General features: G+C 46.3%; 1 protein-coding gene across 2 annotated transcripts in view; it reads right to left on the bottom strand.

Moving 5' to 3' along the window:
- PARVA (parvin alpha) overlaps positions 1-19,661 on the bottom strand; it is a 139,868-nt gene that overhangs the window by 40,233 nt on the left and 79,974 nt on the right. Inside the window, exons 1-3 of one of the 2 annotated variants that reach the window (XM_088478836.1) lie at positions 19,065-19,078; positions 18,873-18,943; positions 16,715-16,817 (exon numbers count right to left, since the gene is read on the bottom strand). In XM_088478836.1, the coding sequence (XP_088334962.1) occupies positions 16,715-16,817; positions 18,873-18,943; positions 19,065-19,071 (181 nt within the window). In that variant the 5' untranslated portion in view covers positions 19,072-19,078. Of the gene's footprint in view, positions 1-16,714; positions 16,818-18,872; positions 18,944-19,064; positions 19,079-19,661 lie in introns of those variants that run through there. The other variant, XM_088478835.1, reaches the window with a different exon arrangement.

The following is a 19,661-nucleotide window of genomic DNA, read 5'->3' on the forward strand; positions in this document are numbered from 1 at the left end:
ACTGACACACAGTGTATAATGTGCCTGTACAGACCCTGACACACAGTGTATAATGTGCCTGTACTGACCCTGACACACAGTGTATAATGTGCCTGTACTGACCCTGACACACAGTGTATAATGTGCCTGTACTGACCCTGATACACAGTGTATAATGTGCCTGTACTGACCCTGACACACAGTGTATAATGTGCCTGTACTGACCCTGACACACAGTGTATAATGTGCCTGTACTGACCCTGACACACAGTGTATAATGTGCCTGTACTGACCCTGACACACAGTGTATAATGTGCCTGTACTGACACTGACACACAGTGTATAATGTGCCTGTACTGACCCTGACACAGTGTATAATGCGTCTGTACTGACACACAGTGTATAATGTGCCTGTACTGACCCTGACACACAGTGTATAATGTGCCTGTACTGACACACAGTGTATAATGTGCCTGTACTGACCCTGACACACAGTGTATAATGTGCCTGTACTGACACACAGTGTATAATGTGCCTGTACTGACACACAATGTATAATGTGCCTGTACTGACCCTGACACACAGTGTATAATGTGCCTGTACTGACCCTGACACAGTGTATAATGTGCCTGTACTGACACACAGTGTATAATGTGCCTGTACTGACACACAGTGTATAATGTGCCTGTACTGACCGACACACAGTGTATAATGTGCCTGTACTGACCCTGACACACAGTGTATAATGTGCCTGTACTGACCCTGACACAGTGTATAATGTGCCTGTACTGACCCTGACACACAGCGTATAATGCGCCTGTACTGACCCTGACACACAGTGTTTAATGTGCCTGTACTGACCCTGACACACAGCGTATAATGTGCCTGTACTGACCCTGACACACAGTGTATAATGTGCCTGTACTGACACACAGTGTATAATGTGCCTGTACTGACCCTGACACACAGTGTATAATGTGCCTGTACTGACCCTGAGACACAGTGTATAATGTGCCTGTACTGACACACAGTTTATAATGTGCCTGTACTGACCCTGACACACAGTGTATAATGTGCCTGTACTGACCCTGACACACAGTGTATAATGTGCCTGTACTGACACACAGTGTATAATGTGCCTGTACTGACCCTGACACACAGTGTATAATGTGCCTGTACTGACCCTGACACACAGTGTATAATGTGCCTGTACTGACCCTGACACAGTGTATAATGTGCCTGTACTGACACACAGTGTATAATGTGCCTGTACTGACACACAGTGTATAATGTGCCTGTACTGACCCTGACACACAGTGTATAATGTGCCTGTACTGACCCTGACACACAGTGTATAATGTGCCTGTACTGACCCTGACACACAGTGTATAATGTGCCTGTACTGACCCTGACACACAGTGTATAATGTGCCTGTACTGACCCTGACACACAGTGTATAATGTGCCTGTACTGACACACAGTGTATAATGTGCCTGTACTGACCCTGACACACAGTGTATAATGTGCCTGTACTGACACTGACACACAGTGTATAATGTGCCTGTACTGACCCTGACACACAGTGTATAATGTGCCTGTACTGACACACAGTGTATAATGTGCCTGTACTGACACACAGTGTATAATGTGCCTGTACTGACCCTGACACACAGTGTATAATGTGCCTGTACTGACACACAGTGTATAATGTGCCTGTACTGACCCTGACACACAGTGTATAATGTGCCTGTACTGACACACAGTGTATAATGTGCCTGTACTGACCCTGACACACAGTGTATAATGTGCCTGTACTGACCCTGACACACAGTGTATAATGTGCCTGTACTGACACACAGTGTATAATGTGCCTGTACTGACCCTGACACACAGTGTATAATGTGCCTGTACTGACCCTGACACACAGTGTATAATGTGCCTGTACTGACCCTGACACAGTGTATAATGTGCCTGTACTGACACACAGTGTATAATGTGCCTGTACTGACCGACACACAGTGTATAATGTGCCTGTACTGACCCTGACACACAGTGTATAATGTGCCTGTACTGACACACAGTGTATAATGTGCCTGTACTGACACACAGTGTATAATGTGCCTGTACTGACCCTGACACACAGCTTATAATGTGCCTGTACTGACCCTGACACACAGCGTATAATGCGCCTGTACTGACCCTGACACACAGTGTTTAATGTGCCTGTACTGACCCTGACACACAGCGTATAATGTGCCTGTACTGACCCTGACACACAGTGTATAATGCGCCTGTACTGACACACAGTGTATAATGTGCCTGTACTGACCCTGACACACAGTGTATAATGTGCCTGTACTGACCCTGACACACAGTGTATAATGTGCCTGTACTGACCCTGACACACAGTGTATAATGTGCCTGTACTGACCCTGATACACAGTGTATAATGTGCCTGTACTGACCCTGACACACAGTGTATAATGTGCCTGTACTGACCCTGACACACAGTGTATAATGTGCCTGTACTGACCCTGACACACAGTGTATAATGTGCCTGTACTGACCCTGACACACAGTGTATAATGTGCCTGTACTGACACACAGTGTATAATGTGCCTGTACTGACCCTGACACACAGTGTATAATGTGCCTGTACTGACACACAGTGTATAATGTGCCTGTACTGACACACAGTGTATAATGTGCCTGTACTGACCCTGACACACAGTGTATAATGTGCCTGTACTGACACACAGTGTATAATGTGCCTGTACTGACCCTGACACACAGTGTATAATGTGCCTGTACTGACACACAGTGTATAATGTGCCTGTACTGACCCTGACACACAGTGTATAATGTGCCTGTACTGACCCTGACACACAGTGTATAATGTGCCTGTACTGACCCTGACACAGTGTATAATGTGCCTGTACTGACACACAGTGTATAATGTGCCTGTACTGACACACAGTGTATAATGTGCCTGTACTGACCGACACACAGTGTATAATGTGCCTGTACTGACCGACACACAGTGTATAATGTGCCTGTACTGACCCTGACACACAGTGTATAATGTGCCTGTACTGACCCTGACACAGTGTATAATGTGCCTGTTCTGACCCTGACACAGTGTATAATGTGCCTGTACTGACACACAGTGTATAATGTGCCTGTACTGACCCTGACACAGTGTATAATGTGCCTGTACTGACCCTGACACACAGTGTATAATGTGCCTGTACTGACCCTGACACACAGTGTATAATGTGCCTGTACTGACCCTGACACACAGTGTATAATGTGCCTGTACTGACCCTGACACACAGTGTATAATGTGCCTGTACTGACCCTGACACACACTGTATAATGTGCCTGTACTGACAATGACACACAGTGTATAATGTGCCTGTACTGACACACAGTGTATAATGTGCCTGTACTGACACACAGTGTATAATGTGCCTGTACTGACCCTGACACACAGTGTATAATGTGCCTGTACTGACACTGACACACAGTGTATAATGTGCCTGTACTGACCCTGACACACAGTGTATAATGTGCCTGTACTGACACACAGTGTATAATGTGCCTGTACTGACACACAGTGTATAATGTGCCTGTACTGACCCTGACACACAGTGTATAATGTGCCTGTACTGACACACAGTGTATAATGTGCCTGTACTGACCCTGACACACAGTGTATAATGTGCCTGTACTGACCCTGACACACAGTGTATAATGTGCCTGTACTGACACACAGTGTATAATGTGCCTGTACTGACCCTGACACACAGTGTATAATGTGCCTGTACTGACCCTGACACACAGTGTATAATGTGCCTGTACTGACCCTGACACAGTGTATAATGTGCCTGTACTGACACACAGTGTATAATGCGCCTGTACTGACCCTGACACACAGTGTATAATGCGCCTGTACTGACACACAGTGTATAATGTGACTGTACTGACCCTGACACACAGTGTATAATGTGCCTGTACAGACCCTGACACACAGTGTATAATGTGCCTGTACTGACCCTGACACACAGTGTATAATGTGCCTGTACTGACCCTGACACACAGTGTATAATGTGCCTGTACTGACCCTGACACACAGTGTATAATGTGCCTGTACTGACCCTGACACACAGTGTATAATGCGCCTGTACTGACACACAGTGTATAATGTGCCTGTACTGACCCTGACACACAGTGTATAATGTGCCTGTACTGACCCTGACACACAGTGTATAATGCGCCTGTACTGACACACAGTGTATAATGTGCCTGTACAGACCCTGACACACAGTGTATAATGTGCCTGTACTGACCCTGACACACAGTGTATAATGTGCCTGTACTGACCCTGACACACAGTGTATAATGTGCCTGTACTGACCCTGATACACAGTGTATAATGTGCCTGTACTGACCCTGACACACAGTGTATAATGTGCCTGTACTGACCCTGACACACAGTGTATAATGTGCCTGTACTGACCCTGACACACAGTGTATAATGTGCCTGTACTGACCCTGACACACAGTGTATAATGTGCCTGTACTGACACTGACACACAGTGTATAATGTGCCTGTACTGACCCTGACACACAGTGTATAATGTGCCTGTACTGACACACAGTGTATAATGTGCCTGTACTGACACACAATGTATAATGTGCCTGTACTGACCCTGACACACAGTGTATAATGTGCCTGTACTGACCCTGACACAGTGTATAATGTGCCTGTACTGACACACAGTGTATAATGTGCCTGTACTGACACACAGTGTATAATGTGCCTGTACTGACCGACACACAGTGTATAATGTGCCTGTACTGACCCTGACACACAGTGTATAATGTGCCTGTACTGACCCTGACACAGTGTATAATGTGCCTGTACTGACCCTGACACACAGCGTATAATGCGCCTGTACTGACCCTGACACACAGTGTTTAATGTGCCTGTACTGACCCTGACACACAGCGTATAATGTGCCTGTACTGACCCTGACACACAGTGTATAATGTGCCTGTACTGACACACAGTGTATAATGTGCCTGTACTGACCCTGACACACAGTGTATAATGTGCCTGTACTGACCCTGAGACACAGTGTATAATGTGCCTGTACTGACACACAGTGTATAATGTGCCTGTACTGACCCTGACACACAGTGTATAATGTGCCTGTACTGACCCTGACACACAGTGTATAATGTGCCTGTACTGACACACAGTGTATAATGTGCCTGTACTGACCCTGACACACAGTGTATAATGTGCCTGTATTGACCCTGACACACAGTGTATAATGTGCCTGTACTGACCCTGACACAGTGTATAATGTGCCTGTACTGACACACAGTGTATAATGTGCCTGTACTGACACACAGTGTATAATGTGCCTGTACTGACCCTGACACACAGTGTATAATGTGCCTGTACTGACCCTGACACACAGTGTATAATGTGCCTGTACTGACCCTGACACACAGTGTATAATGTGCCTGTACTGACCCTGACACACAGTGTATAATGTGCCTGTACTGACACACAGTGTATAATGTGCCTGTACTGACCCTGACACACAGTGTATAATGTGCCTGTACTGACCCTGACACACAGTGTATAATGTGCCTGTACTGACACACAGTGTATAATGTGCCTGTACTGACCCTGACACACAGTGTATAATGTGCCTGTACTGACCCTGACACACAGTGTATAATGTGCCTGTACTGACCCTGACACAGTGTATAATGTGCCTGTACTGACACACAGTGTATAATGTGCCTGTACTGACCCTGACACACAGTGTATAATGCGCCTGTACTGACACACAGTGTATAATGTGACTGTACTGACCCTGACACACAGTGTATAATGTGCCTGTACAGACCCTGACACACAGTGTATAATGTGCCTGTACTGACCCTGACACACAGTGTATAATGTGCCTGTACTGACCCTGACACACAGTGTATAATGTGCCTGTACTGACCCTGACACACAGTGTATAATGTGCCTGTACTGACCCTGACACACAGTGTATAATGCGCCTGTACTGACACACAGTGTATAATGTGCCTGTACTGACCCTGACACACAGTGTATAATGTGCCTGTACTGACCCTGACACACAGTGTATAATGCGCCTGTACTGACACACAGTGTATAATGTGCCTGTACAGACCCTGACACACAGTGTATAATGTGCCTGTACTGACCCTGACACACAGTGTATAATGTGCCTGTACTGACCCTGACACACAGTGTATAATGTGCCTGTACTGACCCTGATACACAGTGTATAATGTGCCTGTACTGACCCTGACACACAGTGTATAATGTGCCTGTACTGACCCTGACACACAGTGTATAATGTGCCTGTACTGACCCTGACACACAGTGTATAATGTGCCTGTACTGACCCTGACACACAGTGTATAATGTGCCTGTACTGACATTGACACACAGTGTATAATGTGCCTGTACTGACCCTGACACACAGTGTATAATGTGCCTGTACTGACACACAGTGTATAATGTGCCTGTACTGACACACAATGTATAATGTGCCTGTACTGACCCTGACACACAGTGTATAATGTGCCTGTACTGACCCTGACACAGTGTATAATGTGCCTGTACTGACACACAGTGTATAATGTGCCTGTACTGACACACAGTGTATAATGTGCCTGTACTGACCGACACACAGTGTATAATGTGCCTGTACTGACCCTGACACACAGTGTATAATGTGCCTGTACTGACCCTGACACAGTGTATAATGTGCCTGTACTGACCCTGACACACAGCGTATAATGCGCCTGTACTGACCCTGACACACAGTGTTTAATGTGCCTGTACTGACCCTGACACACAGCGTATAATGTGCCTGTACTGACCCTGACACACAGTGTATAATGTGCCTGTACTGACACACAGTGTATAATGTGCCTGTACTGACCCTGACACACAGTGTATAATGTGCCTGTACTGACCCTGAGACACAGTGTATAATGTGCCTGTACTGACACACAGTGTATAATGTGCCTGTACTGACCCTGACACACAGTGTATAATGTGCCTGTACTGACCCTGACACACAGTGTATAATGTGCCTGTACTGACACACAGTGTATAATGTGCCTGTACTGACCCTGACACACAGTGTATAATGTGCCTGTATTGACCCTGACACACAGTGTATAATGTGCCTGTACTGACCCTGACACAGTGTATAATGTGCCTGTACTGACACACAGTGTATAATGTGCCTGTACTGACACACAGTGTATAATGTGCCTGTACTGACCCTGACACACAGTGTATAATGTGCCTGTACTGACCCTGACACACAGTGTATAATGTGCCTGTACTGACCCTGACACACAGTGTATAATGTGCCTGTACTGACCCTGACACACAGTGTATAATGTGCCTGTACTGACCCTGACACACAGTGTATAATGTGCCTGTACTGACACACAGTGTATAATGTGCCTGTACTGACCCTGACACACAGTGTATAATGTGCCTGTACTGACACTGACACACAGTGTATAATGTGCCTGTACTGACCCTGACACACAGTGTATAATGTGCCTGTACTGACACACAGTGTATAATGTGCCTGTACTGACACACAGTGTATAATGTGCCTGTACTGACCCTGACACACAGTGTATAATGTGCCTGTACTGACACACAGTGTATAATGTGCCTGTACTGACCCTGACACACAGTGTATAATGTGCCTGTACTGACACACAGTGTATAATGTGCCTGTACTGACCCTGACACACAGTGTATAATGTGCCTGTACTGACCCTGACACACAGTGTATAATGTGCCTGTACTGACCCTGACACAGTGTATAATGTGCCTGTACTGACACACAGTGTATAATGTGCCTGTACTGACCGACACACAGTGTATAATGTGCCTGTACTGACCCTGACACACAGTGTATAATGTGCCTGTACTGACACACAGTGTATAATGTGCCTGTACTGACCCTGACACACAGCTTATAATGTGCCTGTACTGACCCTGACACACAGCGTATAATGCGCCTGTACTGACCCTGACACACAGTGTTTAATGTGCCTGTACTGACCCTGACACACAGCGTATAATGTGCCTGTACTGACCCTGACACACAGTGTATAATGCGCCTATACTGACACACAGTGTATAATGTGCCTGTACTGACCCTGACACACAGTGTATAATGTGCCTGTACTGACCCTGACACACAGTGTATAATGTGCCTGTACTGACCCTGACACACAGTGTATAATGTGCCTGTACTGACCCTGATACACAGTGTATAATGTGCCTGTACTGACCCTGACACACAGTGTATAATGTGCCTGTACTGACCCTGACACACAGTGTATAATGTGCCTGTACTGACCCTGACACACAGTGTATAATGTGCCTGTACTGACCCTGACACACAGTGTATAATGTGCCTGTACTGACACACAGTGTATAATGTGCCTGTACTGACCCTGACACACAGTGTATAATGTGCCTGTACTGACACACAGTGTATAATGTGCCTGTACTGACACACAGTGTATAATGTGCCTGTACTGACCCTGACACACAGTGTATAATGTGCCTGTACTGACACACAGTGTATAATGTGCCTGTACTGACACACAGTGTATAATGTGCCTGTACTGACCCTGACACACAGTGTATAATGTGCCTGTACTGACACACAGTGTATAATGTGCCTGTACTGACCCTGACACACAGTGTATAATGTGCCTGTACTGACCCTGACACACAGTGTATAATGTGCCTGTACTGACCATGACACAGTGTATAATGTGCCAGTACTGACACACAGTGTATAATGTGCCTGTACTGACACACAGTGTATAATGTGCCTGTACTGACCGACACACAGTGTATAATGTGCCTGTACTGACCGACACACAGTGTATAATGTGCCTGTACTGACCCTGACACACAGTGTATAATGTGCCTGTACTGACCCTGACACAGTGTATAATGTGCCTGTTCTGACCCTGACACAGTGTATAATGTGCCTGTACTGACACACAGTGTATAATGTGCCTGTACTGACCCTGACACAGTACATTATACACTGTACTGACACACAGTGTATAATGTGCCTGTACTGACCCTGACACACAGTGTATAATGTGCCTGTACTGACCCTGACACACAGTGTATAATGTGCCTGTACTGACCCTGACACACAGTGTATAATGTGCCTGTACTGACCCTGACACACAGTGTATAATGTGCCTGTACTGACCCTGACACACAGTGTATAATGTGCCTGTACTGACACACAGTGTATAATGTGCCTGTACTGACCCTGACACACAGTGTATAATGTGCCTGTACTGACACTGACACACAGTGTATAATGTGCCTGTACTGACCCTGACACACAGTGTATAATGTGCCTGTACTGACACACAGTGTATAATGTGCCTGTACTGACACACAGTGTATAATGTGCCTGTACTGACACACAGTGTATAATGTGCCTGTACTGACCCTGACACACAGTGTATAATGTGCCTGTACTGACACACAGTGTATAATGTGCCTGTACTGACCCTGACACACAGTGTATAATGTGCCTGTACTGACACACAGTGTATAATGTGCCTGTACTGACCCTGACACACAGTGTATAATGTGCCTGTACTGACCCTGACACACAGTGTATAATGTGCCTGTACTGACCCTGACACAGTGTATAATGTGCCTGTACTGACACACAGTGTATAATGTGCCTGTACTGACCGACACACAGTGTATAATGTGCCTGTACTGACCCTGACACACAGTGTATAATGTGCCTGTACTGACACACAGTGTATAATGTGCCTGTACTGACCCTGACACACAGCTTATAATGTGCCTGTACTGACCCTGACACACAGCGTATAATGCGCCTGTACTGACCCTGACACACAGTGTTTAATGTGCCTGTACTGACCCTGACACACAGCGTATAATGTGCCTGTACTGACCCTGACACACAGTGTATAATGTGCCTGTACTGACCCTGACACACAGTGTATAATGTGCCTGTACTGACCCTGACACACAGTGTATAATGTGCCTGTACTGACCCTGACACACAGTGTATAATGTGCCTGTACTGACCCTGACACACAGTGTATAATGTGCCTGTACTGACCCTGACACACAGTGTATAATGTGCCTGTACTGACCCTGACACACAGTGTATAATGTGCCTGTACTGACACACAGTGTATAATGTGCCTGTACTGACCCTGACACACAGTGTATAATGTGCCTGTACTGACACACAGTGTATAATGTGCCTGTACTGACACACAGTGTATAATGTGCCTGTACTGACCCTGACACACAGTGTATAATGTGCCTGTACTGACACACAGTGTATAATGTGCCTGTACTGACCCTGACACACAGTGTATAATGTGCCTGTACTGACCCTGACACACAGTGTATAATGTGCCTGTACTGACCCTGACACAGTGTATAATGTGCCTGTACTGACACACAGTGTATAATGTGCCTGTACTGACACACAGTGTATAATGTGCCTGTACTGACCGACACACAGTGTATAATGTGCCTGTACTGACCCTGACACACAGTGTATAATGTGCCTGTACTGACACTGACACACAGTGTATAATGTGCCTGTATTGACCCTGACACACAGTGTATAATGTGCCTGTACTGACTCTGACACACAGTGTATAATGTGCCTGTACTGACACACAGTGTATAATGTGCCTGTACTGACACACAGTGTATAATGTGCCTGTACTGACCCTGACACACAGTGTATAATGTGCCTGTACTGACCCTGAGACACAGTGTATAATGTGCCTGTACTGACACACAGTGTATAATGTGCCTGTACTGACCCTGACACACAGTGTATAATGTGCCTGTACTGACCCTGACACACAGTGTATAATGTGCCTGTACTGACCCTGACACACAGTGTATAATGTGCCTGTACTGACCCTGACACACAGTGTATAATGTGCCTGTACTGACCCTGACACAGTGTATAATGTGCCTGTTCTGACCCTGACACAGTGTATAATGTGCCTGTACTGACACACAGTGTATAATGTGCCTGTACTGACCCTGACACAGTGTATAATGTGCCTGTACTGACACACAGTGTATAATGTGCCTGTACTGACACACAGTGTATAATGTGCCTGTACTGACCGACACACAGTGTATAATGTGCCTGTACTGACCCTGACACACAGTGTATAATGTGCCTGTACTGACCCTGACACAGTGTATAATGTGCCTGTACTGACCCTGACACAGTGTATAATGTACCTGTACTGACACACAGTGTATAATGCGCCTGTACTGACCCTGACACACAGCGTATAATGCGCCTGTACTGACCCTGACACACAGCGTATAATGCGCCTGTACTGACCCTGACACACAGCGTATAATGTGCCTGTACTGACCCTGACACACAGCGTATAATGTGCCTGTACTGACCCTGACACACAGCGTATAATGTGCCTGTACTGACCCTGACACACAGCGTATAATGTGCCTGTACTGACCCTGACACACAGCGTATAATGTGCCTGTACTGACCCTGACACACAGTGTATAATGTGCCTGTACTGACACACAGTGTATAATGTGCCTGTACTGACCCTGACACACAGTGTATAATGTGCCTGTACTGACACACAGTGTATAATGTGCCTGTACTGACCCTGAAACACAGTGTATAATGTGCCTGTACTGACACACAGTGTATAATGTGCCTGTACTGACACACAGTGTATAATGCGCCTGTACTGACCCTGACACACACTGTATAATGTGCCTGTACTGTCCCTGACACACAGTGTATAATGTGCCTGTACTGACCCTGACACACAGTGTATAATGTGCCTGTACTGACACACAGTGTATAATGCGCCTGTACTGACCCTGACACACAGTGTATAATGCGCCTGTACTGACCCTGACACACAGTGTATAATGCGCCTGTACTGACCCTGACACACAGTGTATAATGCGCCTGTACTGACCCTGACACACAGTGTATAATGCGCCTGTACTGTCCCTGACACACAGTGTATAATGCGCCTGTACTGACCCTGACACACAGTGTATAATGCTCCTGTACTGACCCTGACACACAGTGTATAATGCGCCTGTACTGACCCTGACACACAGTGTATAATGCGCCTGTACTGACCCTGACACACAGTGTATTATGCGCCTGTACTGACCCTGACACACAGTGTATAATGCGCCTGTACTGACCCTGACACACAGTGTATAATGCGCCTGTACTGACCCTGACACACAGTGTATAATGTGCCTGTACTGACACACAGTGTATAATGTGCCTGTACTGACACACAGTGTATAATGTGCCTGTACTGACACACAGTGTATAATGTGCCTGTACTGACACACAGTGTATAATGTGCCTGTACTGACACACAGTGTATAATGTGCCTGTACTGACACACAGTGTATAATGTGCCTGTACTGACACACAGTGTATAATGTGCCTGTACTGACACACAGTGTATAATGTGCCTGTACTGACACACAGTGTATAATGTGCCTGTACTGACCCTGACACACAGCGTATAATGTGCCTGTACTGACCCTGACACACAGTGTATAATGCGCCTGTACTGACACACAGTGTATAATGTGCCTGTACTGACCCTGACACACAGTGTATAATGTGCCTGTACTGACCCTGACACACAGTGTATAATGTGCCTGTACTGACCCTGACACACAGTGTATAATGTGCCTGTACTGACCCTGATACACAGTGTATAATGTGCCTGTACTGACCCTGACACACAGTGTATAATGTGCCTGTACTGACACACAGTGTATAATGTGCCTGTACTGACGCTGACACACAGTGTATAATGTGCCTGTACTGACCCTGACACACAGTGTATAATGTGCCTGTACTGACCCTGACACACAGTGTATAATGTGCCTGTACTGACCCTGACACACACTGTATAATGTGCCTGTACTGACACACAGTGTATAATGTGCCTGTACTGACCCTGACACACAGTGTATAATGTGCCTGTACTGACCCTGACACACAGTGTATAATGTGCCTGTACTGACCCTGACACACAGTGTATAATGTGCCTGTACTGATACACAGTGTATAATGTGCCTGTACTGACCCTGACACACAGTGTATAATGTGCCTGTACTGACACACAGTGTATAATGTGCCTGTACTGACCCTGACACACAGTGTATAATGTGCCTGTACTGACACACAGTGTATAATGTGCCTGTACTGACCCTGACACACAGTGTATAATGTGCCTGTACTGACCCTGACACACAGTGTATAATGTGCCTGTACTGACCCTGACACACAGTGTATAATGTGCCTGTACTGACCCTGACACACAGTGTATAATGTGCCTGTACTGATACACAGTGTATAATGTGCCTGTACTGACCCTGACACACAGTGTATAATGTGCCTGTACTGACACACAGTGTATAATGTGCCTGTACTGACCCTGACACACAGTGTATAATGTGCCTGTACTGACCCTGACACACAGCGTATAATGTGCCTGTACTGACCCTGACACACAGTGTATAATGTGCCTGTACTGACACACAGTGTATAATGTGCCTGTACTGACCCTGACACACAGTGTATAATGTGCCTGTACTGACACACAGTGTATAATGTGCCTGTACTGACACACAGTGTATAATGTGCCTGTACTGACCCTGACACACAGTGTATAATGTGCCTGTACTGACACACAGTGTATAATGTGCCTGTACTGACCCTGAAACACAGTGTATAATGTGCCTGTACTGACACACAGTGTATAATGTGCCTGTACTGACACACAGTGTATAATGTGCCTGTACTGACCCTGACACACAGCGTATAATGTGCCTGTACTGACCCTGACACACAGTGTATAATGCGCCTGTACTGACACACAGTGTATAATGCGCCTGTACTGACCCTGACACACAGTGTATAATGCGCCTGTACTGACCCTGACACACAGTGTATAATGCGCCTGTACTGACCCTGACACAGAGTGTATAATGTGCCTGTACTGTCCCTGACACACAGTGTATAATGTGCCTGTACTGACCCTGACACACAGTGTATAATGTGCCTGTACTGACACACAGTGTATAATGCGCCTGTACTGACCCTGACACACAGTGTATAATGCGCCTGTACTGACCCTGACACACAGTGTATAATGCGCCTGTACTGACCCTGACACACAGTGTATAATGTGCCTGTACTGACCCTGACACACAGTGTATAATGCGCCTGTACTGTCCCTGACACACAGTGTATAATGCGCCTGTACTGACCCTGACACACAGTGTATAATGCGCCTGTACTGACCCTGACACACAGTGTATAATGCGCCTGTACTGACCCTGACACACAGTGTATAATGCGCCTGTACTGACCCTGACACAGTGTATTATGCGCCTGTACTGACCCTGACACACAGTGTATAATGCGCCTGTACTGACCCTGACACACAGTGTATAATGCGCCTGTACTGACCCTGACACACAGTGTATAATGTGCCTGTACTGACACACAGTGTATAATGTGCCTGTACTGACACACAGTGTATAATGTGCCTGTACTGACACACAGTGTATAATGTGCCTGTACTGACACACAGTGTATAATGTGCCTGTACTGACACACAGTGTATAATGTGCCTGTACTGACACACAGTGTATAATGTGCCTGTACTGACACACAGTGTATAATGTGCCTGTACTGACACACAGTGTATAATGTGCCTGTACTGACACACAGTGTATAATGTGCCTGTACTGACCCTGACACACAGCGTATAATGTGCCTGTACTGACCCTGACACACAGTGTATAATGCGCCTGTACTGACACACAGTGTATAATGTGCCTGTACTGACCCTGACACACAGTGTATAATGTGCCTGTACTGACCCTGACACACAGTGTATAATGTGCCTGTACTGACCCTGACACACAGTGTATAATGTGCCTGTACTGACCCTGATACACAGTGTATAATGTGCCTGTACTGACCCTGACACACAGTGTATAATGTGCCTGTACTGACACACAGTGTATAATGTGCCTGTACTGACGCTGACACACAGTGTATAATGTGCCTGTACTGACCCTGACACACAGTGTATAATGTGCCTGTACTGACCCTGACACACAGTGTATAATGTGCCTGTACTGACCCTGACACACACTGTATAATGTGCCTGTACTGACACACAGTGTATAATGTGCCTGTACTGACCCTGACACACAGTGTATAATGTGCCTGTACTGACCCTGACACACAGTGTATAATGTGCCTGTACTGACCCTGACACACAGTGTATAATGTGCCTGTACTGATACACAGTGTATAATGTGCCTGTACTGACCCTGACACACAGTGTATAATGTGCCTGTACTGACACACAGTGTATAATGTGCCTGTACTGACCCTGACACACAGTGTATAATGTGCCTGTACTGATACACAGTGTATAATGTGCCTGTACTGACACACAGTGTATAATGTGCCTGTACTGACCCTGACACACAGTGTATAATGTGCCTGTACTGACCCTGACACACAGTGTATAATGTGCCTGTACTGACCCTGACACACAGTGTATAATGTGCCTGTACTGACCCTGACACACAGTGTATAATGTGCCTGTACTGACCCTGACACACAGTGTATAATGTGCCTGTACTGACCCTGACACACAGTGTATAATGTGCCTGTACTGACCCTGACACACAGTGTATAATGTGCCTGTACTGACCCTGACACACAGTGTATAATGTGCCTGTACTGATACACAGTGTATAATGTGCCTGTACTGACCCTGACACACAGTGTATAATGTGCCTGTACTGACACACAGTGTATAATGTGCCTGTACTGACCCTGACACACAGTGTATAATGTGCCTGTACTGATACACAGTGTATAATGTGCCTGTACTGACACACAGTGTATAATGTGCCTGTACTGACCCTGACACACAGTGTATAATGTGCCTGTACTGACCCTGACACACAGTGTATAATGTGCCTGTACTGACCCTGACACACAGTGTATAATGTGCCTGTACTGACCCTGACACACAGTGTATAATGTGCCTGTACTGATACACAGTGTATAATGTGCCTGTACTGACCCTGACACACAGTGTATAATGTGCCTGTACTGACACACAGTGTATAATGTGCCTGTACTGACCCTGACACACAGTGTATAATGTGCCTGTACTGACCCTGACACACAGCGTATAATGTGCCTGTACTGACCCTGACACACAGTGTATAATGTGCCTGTACTGACACACAGTGTATAATGTGCCTGTACTGACCCTGACACACAGTGTATAATGTGCCTGTACTGATACACAGTGTATAATGTGCCTGTACTGATACACAGTGTATAATGTGCCTGTACTGACCCTGACACACAGTGTATAATGTGCCTGTACTGATACACAGTGTATAATGTGCCTGTACTGACCCTGACACACAGTGTATAATGTACCTGTACTGACACACAGTGTATAATGTGCCTGTACTGACACACAGTGTATAATGTGCCTGTACTGATGTGCGTCTTACCAAAAAGTTTCTGCAGAACCTGCCCGTCGTACAGATCCTCCGCAAGGTCCTTCACTATAATCCTCTCTCCCACTAAGACGTCATTAATCCAGTCAATCAGGACCTGGGCAGAGACACAAAGCTATACGCATTAGCGGCACCATATAAAGGACACATTTCATCTACAAAGCAAATAAACACTTCACAACATAATGCAGCAATTGTCATTTGTATACAGCTCTCAGTTTGTATAGATGGCAAATAAATTGTATTATTCGCAGATATGTGAATAGCGTGTGCAATAACTATCTCCTGTACAGGTTATAGATCTGCAAAAAAAAATAAAAAAATATGGTAGTTGGTCAGATCAGCTTAATGGCGTAACACAGGCGCTTTTTTCTGTGTTCAGAGTAAATCTCGCCCTTTACAAGCGCCTGTGTTATCTCATTAAGCTGATCTGAGCAACTACCATTTTGTTGGCAAGTTTGGAGGCATGAAGGCAGTCAGCATTAGGAGGAGGTGCTGGTCCTTGTAGTGCCATGTGGAGGTTTTTGGGGTACCTCCAAGGTAAGTTAGCTCTCAGCTTACATATGTACTGTTATCATGCAGTACATCAATTGTAATTATATGACCCAGAGTGGGTGCTACCATTATGTAGCAATAATTATTTTGGGGTGAGCGTTTGGGAGTGGGGCCCCCGGGGGGGGTTCTGACTGGGCCTTTCTCATGGCATCACCACTTAATTCACATAGAATACCTTTATCACTTCTCTATTTGTTTGTATATTATTTGTGTCATTTTAATTCTTTATCATTTCATTAACACTTATTGATTTATCCTTACATATCTTTTCTACATACTTCACTATCACCTTTTTCCCTTTTCGTGTGATGCCCTTGGCTGGAATTTTTTTGGGGGTACTTTGCTTCTCGGACGTGAGCCCCTTAATGTTAGGGACGCCAGTATAGAGGAGCCTTGACGATTGGCCTGGCGCTTATTCATATATTTGCAAATGTGTGTAACTAATACCTCTAAATCTCTATTATCATGTAGGATTTAAGTATTGTTTTTGCTGCAGTGTGCTGGGGGGCAAATCTCTCTTTTTCTGTGTTTAGGTTATAGATCTGTTATCCTGTGTATATGGGAAGAGAGATTCATATCTGCTCTGTAATAATTCCCCTGTATTGTACAGGAATTGTTACATGTGCTGCATAGTACTGAGCCATTAACAAAGCTACAGTATATCACTGTATGATCTGTACAATTCCCTGTACTGTGTCCTGCATCTGTACTACGCTGACATGTAGGAGTCTTATTACTAAGTAGTACTGTATATAGCAGACATGTCCCCATTGCAGGACGTATATAGTGGGTTGTGTTACACTACGGTACAGCTGAGCCGTGCCCCATTAGGGCTGGCTATGAGATCCCGGCTGTAGGGATGCTGTCTGTCACAATACTGTACCAACAGCGGCATCCGGACAGTCACAATCCCGACACTAACAGGTAAATGCCCTAACGCTAAGCCTTACCCCTCCCCCCAGTGACTAAACCTAACCTCCCCCTCCCCACACCCTAAACCTCCCACCTTAGTGCCTAACCCTCCCCTAACACCAGATACCTCCTGGAGCCGCTATTTAGCTGACTACCTCCCCCCCCAGTAATAGCTGTGCCTATAGGCAGGGGTACAGCGAGTCCATCTATTCATGTTAGAATGGCGGAAATTGCAGCCCGTAGGTGATACCACACTTAGGAGAGAATGTAATAGCTGTGAGACGCAGGCGTCGGTGAGAACTCGGCGATTCTTTGTTGGTTTAGCTGTAAAATGATTGGCGCTTCAAGAAAAAATAATTTAAAAAACATCAGGCAGACCCAGAATCTCGCTGACGGCTGCGTCTCTCAGGCGATTATATTTCCCCCCACAGGCGCCCAAACATGGCCTATTCATTGTGCAGGAAATAAATGTCTCTCATTGGACTTGGGTAAGAAAACTACAGACCAGGATAAGCCCAGTGGTGAAGGTGGTCAGCGGAATCCTAGGGTCAGCCGCCATCTCATAGAGAGCCGCTGTGACTGGTGGCGCAGGGGGAGGAGCTCACAATACATTTATGACATTGTCAGGAGGCCCCGGTTATATTCTATTAGTATAATACAGAATAAGTAACATCGGATGAATTACCTTCATGAGCTCCTGTAATCTGGGGTCACTCCTGGAAAAGGGGTCAATCATGGTCCTCACTTCATTCTCCTCTTGAAAACAAAAAAAAAATATTTTTTAAAAGACTCTGAATAGCACTGCGCTGACGGGACTATAGCTTACCGAGCACGGTGTCCTCTGGGTACGCACTGCGCTGACGGGACTATAGCTTACCGAGCATGGTGTCCTCTGGGTACACACTGCGCTGATGGGACAATAGCTTACCGAGCACGGTGTCCTCTGGGTACGCACTGCGCTGACGGGACTATAGCTTACCGAGCATGGTGTCCTCCGGGTACGCACTGCGCTGACGGGACTATAGCTTACCGAGCACGGTGTCCTCTGGGTACGCACTGCGCTGACGGGACTATAGCTTACCGAGCACGGTGTCCTCCGGGTACGCAATGCGCTGACGGGACTATAGCTTACCGAGCACGGTGTCCTCCGGGTACGCACTGCGCTGACGGGACTATAGCTTACTGAGCGTGGTGTCCTCTGGGTACGCAATGCGCTGACGGGACTATAGCTTACCGAGCGTGGTGTCGTCTGGGTACGCAATGCGCTGACGGGACTATAGCTTACCGAGCACGGTGTTCTCTGGGTACGCACTGCGCTGACGGGACTATAGCTTACCGAGCACGGTGTCCTCTGGGTACGCACTGCGCTGACGGGACTATAGCTTACCGAGCACGGTGTCCTCCGGGTACGCACTGCGCTGACGGGACTATAGCTTACCGAGCACGGTGTCCTCTGGGTACGCACTGCGCTGAC

Source organism: Taudactylus pleione, unplaced genomic scaffold (assembly GCF_031769625.1).
Source record: "Taudactylus pleione unplaced genomic scaffold, aTauple2 ptg000221l, whole genome shotgun sequence".
Lineage (NCBI taxonomy): Eukaryota > Metazoa > Chordata > Amphibia > Anura > Myobatrachidae > Taudactylus > Taudactylus pleione.